Consider the following 11087-nt stretch of genomic DNA (forward strand, 5'->3'; position numbering starts at 1 on the left):
TTCCCCCCCCCCCCCCCGATGTAAGTAGTCTGTGTAATCATTCCTCTAACTTTGGAAATAACCCCATGAAGGAGGTTAAATAAATCTGCAAATATAAAGAGCAAATATAAATATCAGCATGTGAAGAGGTCGGTAGTTTGTGTTTTCATGGAAAGGCATATTTTTATAGTGTAATACTATGCTATATTTTTCCTATCCTGCTCTATGGAGTAGAGAGTTGGTCTCTGACAGAAGGCCACCTGAAGAGACTAGAAGCATTTGAAATGTGGATCTACAGGCGGCTGTTACGTATAAGCTGGGTTGACAAGATCAGAAATGAGGAGGTGATAAGCCGCCTGGGAAAGCCAAGGGAAATCATCAAAACAATTAAAAAATGAAAATTAGAATATTTCGGACATGTGATGCGAAACCCAGAAAAATAAGGCATACTCCATTTAATCCTCCAGGGAAAGATTGAAGGCAAATGAGGTCCAGGCAGAAGAAGAACATTGTGGGTTCAAAATCTAAGGGACTGGTTTGGACAGAACTCAGCAGCACTTTTTCGTGTGGCTGCTGATAAAAACAGGATCGCTAACATGATTGCCAACGTCCGATAACGGATATGGCACAAGAAGAAGATACCAAGAATATTGGCAGACAGGGAACTGAACCAATTTCCTTCCCTTATTAAAATGCTTTGCTTCTTCCTCTGAATTTTAACCACACATTAGCTCTTAAACTTTTAGGACTCCTTTCCACTTTCAAAAATTATGGAGGACAGCAAAAGAGGGGTTTTTTTGTTTGTTTGTATGGGTTATGTTTATCAATATTTACAGAAATAACAAATAAAATTAATGCATTTGCTGCCATTACTGCTTCTCAGAAAAGTTTGATGGGATTTTAATACTGTACTATTTTTCAAGATTGGCTGGCAAATTATTTTGATTTTGCACAGCCCTGAGAGGGTCTTGGGGAAATCCCCAAGGGTGCTGGGACCAGACTTTGAGAAAAACCAGCTTACATAAACTCTTAGGATGACAGCTATGAATTCCTGAGCTGCCTCTGCTACTGTGCCCAGGGAAGGAAGATGGACGTCCCTCAGCACCATAAGCCCAGAGAATTCTATTGCCAATTCAGCCACAGCACCAAAGCAGTTTGTGCAGGAAGCCATTATGTAGCAGGAAGACTTGATGGAATGGCAGCCAACCCATCTGATTCTTAGTACCAAACCATGAATAGGTCTCACATTTGGTTATCTGCAAGGTAGCCAGAGCCAGGACTTGATCCAATGGAAAGCAACAGCCTCAAATGATTAGTGCATCAATATCAACAGCACAGAGGTTGAGCAGTCTGTTGAACTGAAGACAATAGGTAAAGCTGCATGCATGGGAAAAGATCACCCTGTACCCATCAATTTTGGTGTGGAGGATGTTGTACATGTCTACCTGTGCAAGCCACATAATGTTTTTTAGAATCTTTCAATAAGTCTAGTAGGTTAGTACTGCATTAATAAACAAATAAGCAAACAAATAGAACAGTGATAGAATATAACCCCAGAACCTCAATTATTCTAAAAAGAAAGCAGATTTCTGCTGTCTTGCCTAGTATAGCTCTCTGCAATGAAGAAGGTATATTTAACTAAAGGAAAGGTGTAGTTTAGATGTTGTGAATCGAAGAAATTGTGTAGTAAAGAAACCTAAGCATGTGGCGTTTGCTTTTTTGGACTATGCAAACTTTACAATTCAGTACATCCTCTACCCAGTAAATCCAAGAGATCGAAACAGAACTGGAGTTCTAATGTAGGGCCGAGGCTGAGAACATGCCACCCCTGAAGGACTCCAGCTTACTACTGATGCTTTACATTGGCAACAATCAATTCTCTCCCTCTGTTCTTGTTGCCAGCAAGTTTCATGATGGAAATCAACATTCACCTCAATCCAATTTCAGAGTGGCAAAAGCTTTTTTCTGCAGGAATGCTGCTGGACACAAGAGATTTGGTCTATATTACTCCTAATATAGGCACCGCCATTGGAAAAAGTGTTTGGCTCTCCTCTTTCCATATAGTTTTCTTTGACTAATACCAAGTGTGCGTTCAAATATTTCTCCTTTCTCAGCCAAGGATAATTGTCCATGGCAGATTTAAACTGCTCATCTCCCGTGCTGAAACCAGCTGGAAGTTTCATTTTAAGAAAGCATCGCTGGATTTCAAGCTTTGGTAAAAAGGGCAGGCAGTTTGTTCTGTCTGGATGGCAGTGATCACAGCCCCCAATGGGCAGAGTCTCCTGCTTCTTTATCCACAACCCATCTGTGCTGGGAACAAAGCCCTATTGTCTTCTTTTCCACAAGCGGATCTTTAAGGATATGTTCTTTCCATTCTTTTTATATGAACCCCCATCCATGAACTGCCTGTTATACTGACATCTTGAAATCTGGTGCATAAGCAAAAAGCTTCAGGACTTCCTCAAAAAATGAACATTTCTAGTGGGGCTAGAAGGGGAAACCAGAAGAACTTCTGCCAATTTCACCCCAGTTCTAGAAAGAAAGAAAGAAAAAGAAAGAAAGAAAAAAAGAAAGAAAAAAAGAAGGAAGGAAGGAAGGAAGGAAGGGAGGGAGGGAGAGAGGGAGGAAGGAAGGAAGGAAGGCCCAACATTTCATTTGCTCTGTGAAATTTACTGGTGAAAAAAAGAAAAAAGGTCATGGGAAAATAAATCCCTAAAACTAATGCAGCACTTTTTCAGGAGATGTACCTGAAAGAGTTATAATGAGTTAGTTAATGCAAGGCTTTCACAGTATCTCTCAGCATCTGGACTGGGTTGCTTTTCTTGAGATGAATATTCAATTTATTTCCCTCCCTCTCCCTCCAACTTTCCCATAATCTTTTATAGGCTTTCATCTTCGTACAGTGCTTGATAAAATAGACTCACCTATGGTTACTGTAATATTTACTTTCCAATTGAAATCAGGCAAGTTTCTTTCTATGGCACACCAATAAATGTCAGCATCTTCCTCTGAGATGTTCTCTATTCTCACTGTGAATTCGAATTGCGTTTGATTGTCCTGGATGACAGTTCTGCCAGCCCTCTTTTCTTCCTCAGTCCCATCAGTCTTAACAACGTATTTACAGGGCTGCCATTCAGAGCCTTGGCACCAGTACTTCTTGTAGTTGTAATAATTTTTGTCATATTGACACATTACAAACAGCGTCTTGCCAAGGGAAGCCTCCAGCATTGAAGGGCCTCTAACCATAGTCGTCAAACCTGAAAAAGAGGAGCATCCAAACTCAGGCAGCCATTCAAGCCATTATCTTCTTTGCAGGATGGAAAAAGTGGTTTTGCCATACAAGGAACAACAACAAAAAATACTCAAAGAAGAGAAGTGTTCTAAAGATTTCCGTCCCACAGAAACGTTAGTTTCACTCCACGGAGTCTTGACTTCTTCTGATGAAGAGATGACATGCAGATCCATTCTCTGTTAATAAAACAACTGATTGACAAGTATATTTGAAAATTAAAAATCAAAAGGTACTTGTTTGGTACATGGAGATCATGTGAATTAGCAAAATAAATATAGAAATTTAATATTCTCTCTCTGGGTGTGTATACAATTCAAATGAAACTAACATCAGCCTAACTGAGTTCCTCCTCAGCTCCTTAGCATAGCCATAAGAAAGAGATAGATACAGTATTTTCATTCTAGTTTATAATTCACCATAGTCTGAAATCAAATTGACCGTAATTTTCACTATAACTTGTGAAATTATCCATCTCTCCGAACCATTAAAAATAAACACTTCTATCCGTTTTAATGAGATATCCTGTTCTGAAACAGATGACCTAAAAGGGAGATTGCTGTAGCACCTTTTGGTTTATAAGGACCACTTTCTTCAGCAATGGAAGATAAGATCTGGACCACTCTCGGTAGTTGACCAGGCCCTCTGTAAATCAGATTGTCAAATTGTCAATTCAGAGAAGAAATGAGTACCCCAACATGCAACACACTCTGATGGGCACTGTAATAGCCATAAGCGCCCTCTAACTTGTAGAGTCAGGACTATTACTACATGGATTTGACAAGCAAGCAGCTCATTCTACAGAGGCCTAGTCATGAGAAAAGTCAGAAGCTACAGAGAGAAGGGAGAAACTTTGCAGTAGCTGAAAGAGGCCTACATGCAACACAAGTTGTGCGTATAGCAGGACTAGCATTGGGAGGAGATGAAGACTACACTACTATCTCACTGGATCAAAAAAAAAAAGCAAACTTAGTTAGCCCAGCTGTGGACTGGGAATAAAGGGAAGGCTACATCATGCAGATGTGTCCTTCAAGAACAGTTAGGGAGGCATCCCTTGGCTGAAGTTTCGGAACATGGTGGATGTGTCTTGTGCTTTTAACTATTTTTGTTCCTCAATGTAATTACATACTGTAAAGCAAGTGCAGCTATGAATATCCAAAATCACGTTCTTTACAACACACAAGTGCTTCAATCCCATGCACCTTATCAATTAATAATAAAGCAGCGATTGAATGTAAAGTTTCCCATTTCTTTCTGCCTTTTGGGGAAGGTCACATCAGTAAAAAGCTTCCACATTCTCTTTACTAGCCATGGAAGCTAGTCTGTTATGGCTGCGATCCTAATTTGTGATACAGCTGTCTGAGAATCATTGTCATGCCTCCGTCCAAGCCTGACTCTGAGGAAGACATGGAGTTCTCTGTTGAGGCCCAGGAGGGGGTGTCTGTGGCTTCGGAGGACTGTGGGGAGGAGCAGGCTGAGGCAGGCCAGGGCCCTTCAGGTTTGGAACAGGGAAGGCAGAGTTCAGGCGAGGAGCAAGCCCCCCCCCACCTGATCCTAGAGCAAGGAGAGCAGAGAGGAGGAGGGAACAACGGAGGCAGGCTCACTTGCTCGGGAGGAGAGCGTCCCGCCCCACTCCACAAGGCACACCTGGGGAGTAGGATTTAAGGACACGCTGTGGGGTGGGGCATTTGCCGGGAACAAACGTGAAATCTTGAGATAATGTGCTCTTGTAACCTGGACACTTTGTATTCTGGACCAGTTTTCTTCCTGCTGATCTCTCCTTGCAGTCTGCAGTTTGCAGTTTGCAGTTCACAGGCAAGCTGGGAGTTAAAAGGATTATACGTTTGCTTGTTATCTGTCTTGCTTTAAGAACAGTGTAAACTTCCCTGGCTGTTTTGTTTGAACTCGTGCCAGCATATGTGGGGGCTGTTGGGTGAACATTGGCAGTGATTAAAAAGACTATTGCTCTGGCCAGCTGATTGCTTTGCCTCCGTTCGGGGCCCTGGGTCATCACATTCATACTTTCCTTGTCTCAAGAGGAAAGCTGAAAAGATGGGATGGGTATACATATGTTTTTTAGAACAAGTACGGGAGACAAGCAGCAAAATCACCCTTCCACTGGAAATAACAAGAGCAAATAGGGAGTATCCTTCCTGGGGCACACATGGCCAACAATTGTGTGACTCCATCAGCAAACCACCAAGGACCATTCCAGACTTTGAATATCTTTGGTTCTTTTCAACCTCAGAACTCTAGAGTTTTTTTTTTTTTTCCTACCCTTCTGATGGAGAAGAAATTTACATTCAGGCAAAGTCATTCCTTACTTGGGAGGGTGGGGGAAGGAGATCCTTCCTCTTGAATGATTACCTGCCACCTACAGGTAATCCCCGACTTACAACAGTTCATTTAGTGACCATTCAAAGTGACAACACCACTGGAAAAAAGTGACTTGTGACCATTTTTCACACTTACGACCATTGCAGCAGCCCCGTGGTCACGTGATCAAAATCCGGACGCTTGGCAACTGACTCCTATTTATAACAGCTGCGTTGTCCCAGGATCATGTGATCACTTTTTGCGACCATCTTGCAGGCAAAGTCAATGGGGAAAGCCAGGTTCACTTAACAACTGTGTTACTAGCTTAACATCTGCAGTGATTCATTTAACAACTGTGGCAAGGAAGATCATAAAATGGAGTGAAATTCTCTTAACAAAGAAACGTTGGGCTCAATTTACGGTCGTAAGTTGGGGACCACCTGTACTCTCCTTCCTAACTCTGTTTCACTTGGCCAAATTCAGGGGAAAGTCCTGCAAGATGCTTTGCCAGCTTGCTGAATTGATGATTAGCTGAGATGAAATTCTTCACAGAATGGACAGTAGCTGGAATTGTTTTACTTGAAAATACCGGCAAAAGGGAAGCAAATTCTCTCCAATTTGATGGAGAGGAGAGTTGGGCAACCAGCTGCCCTTCTCAGAGCAAACTGGGGCTGGATCATGAAAGACTGGCACTGCTCAAAGAGCAAACCAAAGTCACGCTAGACCGGTGGTTCTCAACCTTTTTAATGCCGCGACCCCCAACCGGTTGTAAGTCGAGGACTAAACCAGTTGTAAGTCGAGGACTAAACCGGTCGTAAGTCGAGGACTAAACCGGTCGTAAGTCGAGGACTACCCAACTGGTCGTAAGTCGAGGACTTTCCCTGCCCGGGAGCGCCACACATGCGTGGTTCCGCCCCCTGCGCCGGCCGAGGCATAGCTGGCAAGCGGCAGAGACGGAGCAGGCCGACCACCAGCTGGCCCAGCTCAAGGGAGGTAAGGCACCCGCCGGAAAAGGGGGGGAAAATGGCGGACAGCCTTGCTTGGCGACCCCGTGAAATGGTCGATCGACCCCAAATGGGGTCGCGACCCATAGGTTGAGAACCGCTGCGCTAGACATATCTGAGCCTGTGGAGGGTGAAGACAAACTGGAGAAGCCCTGGGTTGCTTTTCTAGTGCGTTGCAAATGTTTTGTAGTTAGAACAGATGTGGTGCAGCAATGTTCAGCAATAGGAAACCTGGCAGAACCAGTAATTCTGAGACAAGCAAAGTAAAGAACTTCACTTGGAAAGAAAAGCTGAGGTTGCAGTTGCCTAACTAGTCACAAGTCCCATCCCAATAGCCACAATCCAGAAACCTTTTCAATGTTGTGGTCAGATTGGTGACTTGGCCATCCAGAACAACTGCAATCTCAAAACAAAACCGTAAAAAACCCACAAAGAATAGTGGTTTGGAACAGAAGTGGGGACTGACCAAATTGCAGGGCTAGACACGGAAAGACTCCAAAAGCAGAACTTGACGGGAACAAAAGCTGACCACGCATCCAGGAAGAGAGCTTCTCTCATGAAAGTGTGAGAGAAAATAAGAACTAACATCTCAACTAAGCCAGTGGGCCATGTGGGAAGCAATCTTCAAAATGTTCCCAAACAGTACTTTGAAAACATCTGAATTGTGGAGCTGATCTAGAACAATATAGCAGAAGCCCATAATTTAGTTTTTATTAATAAGGCAATCAGAGAGCTGTTAGAAGGAAAGTTTCTGAATGTCATTTTCCAAGCAAAATTGCTTCTCCCTACACCAGGGGTAGGCAACCTTGGCTCTTTTATGACTGGTGGACTTCAACTCCCAGAATTCCTGAGCCAGCATAGCTGGCTCAGGAATTCTGGGAGTTGAAGTCCACCAGTCATAAAAGAGCCAAGGTTGCCTACCCCTGCCCTACACTATTCACATTCTCATACGGTGTAACAGACACTGTTGCTTAAAACGATGCCTTAAAATCCCAGATCAATCATAAAGAAACAACACCAGCTATTCAAATTCTTCATTTCAATCACCCAGACGTTTCAATTTCTTATGCTTTTTCCTTAAAATAACTGAGCTACAGCTGCTTGTGATCTGATATAATCAAAACTATATTACTTCTTGGAAAGAGCTGCCAATCTATATAAATAAAAATGTAAATGTTCGTTTGTTCAAAATCTTAAATCTCCGAAAGTTCTTCACCGATTGCTTTGAAATTTTGACACAACGTTGCATTCGAATACGCGCGTGTTTTTATATACCTATATTATATAGATGTCCACACCTGTGACAGGTAAAACATGCTTTTTAAAAAAACCAGCACCATCTGTTGGACGTAAAAGCAACACACGCTTTTACCAGACTGAGCCACAGCAACGTGTGGCCGGGTACAGCTAGTAAGAAATAAAACAAAAATGTTTCTCCTGAAATGAAGTTCTTCTAACATCTGCCTGTTATATCTCCGCACTTAATGACTGTTTACTGACATTGCTGCTGGTATATTACGGAAGGAAAGAAATTTTTCCCATTGTTCTACAGAAATAAAATATTTTCGGGTGGAATTTTACACCACTCAGTACTGTTACAAAAAGTATAATAAATAAATGCAAGCTATGGAACCAATGCAAAAAAATAGTTAACACGAATCTTCAATTAACTCAATAATAGTAACTGTCTTAGAGTCCTAGTGGACAATCACTTAAATATGAGTCAGCAGGGTGATGTATTGTAGTTACCAAAAAGCCAAAGCAGATCTAGGCTGCATTAACAGAGGAAGAGAATCAAGATCACATGAAGTATTTATACCACTTTATAATGCCTTGGTAAGTCTACACTTGGAATATTGTATCTAGTTTTGGTCACCACAATATAAAAAAGATGTTGAGACTCTAGAAAGAATGCAGAGAAGAGCAACAAAAAACAAACAAAAGCAACAAATTAAGAGGCTGAAGACTAAAACATATAAGGAACAGTTGCTGGAATTGGGTATGTCTAGTTTAATGAAGAGAAGGACTAGGGGTGACATGATAGCAGTGTTCCAATATCTCAGGGGCTGCCACAAAGAAGAGGGGGTCAACCTATTTTCCAAAGCACCTAAAGGACAAGAAGCAATGGATGGAAACTAATCAAGGAGAGAAGCAACCTAGAAAAAAGATAAATTTCCTGACAGTTAGAACAATTAATTAGTGGAATGGCCTGCCTTCAGAAGTTGTGGGTGCTCCAACACTGGAGGTTTTTAAGAAGAGATTGGCCAGCCATTTATCTGCAATGGTATAGAATCTCCTGCTTGAACAGGGGGTTGGACTAAAAGACCTCCAAGGTCTCTTCCAACTCCGTTATTGTGTTATTTTGTTATTCTTTAAACTAGAGAACACTCGCTTGTCACAGCTTACTGCAGTTACCACTATTAACTCATAAGACCCCTCCCATTTATGGCTTTGATGCCTCAGAATTCTAGGAATTTGCTGGGAGACGTGGATCCAACTATCTCTTGCTGCTATGATCCCTTAGTGTAAACTAATATAAACCTCTCACCTTTTAGGAAGAGATCAAAAAGGAGGAACAGTCCCACAGTCAGGTACTGCTGTAGCATGCTGTCCTTCACTGCACACTCGCATTCTCCTTTAACTTCTAACTGTTGGTTTGACTGTCATCAAAGATCTCGGCAAAGCAATTTTCCCCTGTCATTTGCATAGCACACTCTTGAATGCAAATTGTATCGCCATTACTTCTGCTTTTTCCACCCAGTTATGAGGATTCTACTTGCTCATGATGAAGAAAGAGGAAGCAGAAGCCCACCACCAATAATTTACAACTCCAGTTTTTCAAGCATCTTGTCATAATACAAAAGGAAGGAAATATAACTGTAAAAATTAAAGATCTTCTCGGAAAAGCAATTTTCCCGTCATTTGCATAGCACACTCTTGAATACAAATTGTATCATCATTACTTCTGCTTCCCCCCCCCCCAGTTATGAGGATTCTACTTGCTCATGGTGAAGAAAGAGGAAGCAGAAGTCCACCACCAATAACTTACAACTCCAGTTTTTCAAGCATCTCATCATAATATGAAAGGAAGGAAATATAACCGTAAGAATTAAGATCCTGAAACTTTTCCAGCAGAATCAGGAATTAGGAAACAGCCATTTCCTCTGAACTGGGAAAAGAGAAAGGCTATACACCAAGAGCCTTCTTTACATGAAAAATAAAATAAAATAATTTTTGAAAGTGGAAATTGTTTGATTCTGTAAGCATTTTCTACCATTTCTGAAAGATTGTGAAAGCACTGGCTGCATATACTGTATTTAGAAGAATATGAAGGTCTTATTATAAGCAAAAGGGGGGGTCTAAAATATGAAGAGTCTGAAGCAACCAATAGGGGGTACCAGGTATAGTATAGGGGGTACCTTGCTCAATAGTAGTAACTGTGAGAGGGACCTCGGAGTCCTAGTGGACAATCACTTAAATATGAGCCAGCAGTGTGCTGCAGCTGCCAAAAAGGCCAACACAGTGCTGGGCTGCATTAACAGAGGGATAGAATCAAGATCACGTGAAGTATTAATACCACTTTACAATGCTTTAGTAAGGCCACACTTGGAATACTGCATCCAGTTTTGGTCACCACGATGTAAAAAAGATGCTGAGACTCTAGAAAGAGTACAGAGAAGAGCAACAAAGATGATTAGAGGACTGGAGGCCAAAGCATATAAGGAAAGGCTGCTGGAATTGGGTATGTCTAGTTTAATGAAGAGAAGGACGAGGGGGGACATGATAGCAGTATTCCAATATCTCAGGGGCTGCCACAAAGAAGAGGGAGTCAAGCTATTTTCCAAGGCACCTGAGGGCAGGACAAGAAGCAACGGATGGAAACTAATCAAGGAGAGAANTTATTATTATTATTATTATTATTATTATTATTATTATTATTATTATTATTATTATTATTATTATTATCATCATCATCATCGTACTGTACTTTAAACCATAGTTATATGAAGAACTGCATTAACTTGCAATCCTTAAAATAAGTACAGAAGACCTGAGGACTTCAGCTTCTGTGTGGATACGGCAGAGGGAAATACTATAGGAATGCTGAAAATAAACACATTATCTTGGCAAAAAGGGACAGAGTGAGTAACATGCTTGGTGACGAACCACAGATTTTCTGGAAATTTGATGAGAAAGTAGAAAAAGTTTCATATTCAAATCCACTAAAAGCCACCCACACAAACCATCTCCACAATTTACGGCAACTCAACAGCACCCAAAAGGAACTGCTTTAAAAAAAAAAAAACTATTCAGATTAGCCTGCAACACACTGGAATTAACAAAGAGCAGAAATAAATTACAACACGACAAGTTTCAACACAATGGATACTAGTGCAGGTTCAGCAATAATACAAGTCACCCTAATCACCAACAACGCAAACATTGCAACCCAGAAAAAAAACCCAGCTTGGAAACTCAACATTGCTCCAACCACCTGG

The 11087-nt window shown here is 41.5% G+C and overlaps 1 protein-coding gene across 1 annotated transcript in view; it reads right to left on the reverse strand.

Annotated features, from left to right (window-relative positions):
* LOC107283833 (CMRF35-like molecule 7) overlaps window positions 1-9306 on the reverse strand; it is an 18196-nt gene extending 8890 nt beyond the window's left edge. Inside the window, exons 1-2 of the mRNA XM_015811800.1 lie at window positions 9137-9306; window positions 2904-3236 (exon numbers count right to left, since the gene is read on the reverse strand). Of these exons, the coding sequence (XP_015667286.1) occupies window positions 2904-3236; window positions 9137-9194 (391 nt within the window). The 5' untranslated portion in view covers window positions 9195-9306. The remainder of the gene's footprint in view (window positions 1-2903; window positions 3237-9136) is intronic.
* Between the last annotated feature and the right edge of the window lie 1781 nt (window positions 9307-11087).

This window comes from Protobothrops mucrosquamatus, unplaced genomic scaffold (assembly GCF_001527695.2).
Source record: "Protobothrops mucrosquamatus isolate PMUCROS unplaced genomic scaffold, P.Mucros_1.0 scaffold_52, whole genome shotgun sequence".
Taxonomy (NCBI): domain Eukaryota; kingdom Metazoa; phylum Chordata; class Lepidosauria; order Squamata; family Viperidae; genus Protobothrops; species Protobothrops mucrosquamatus.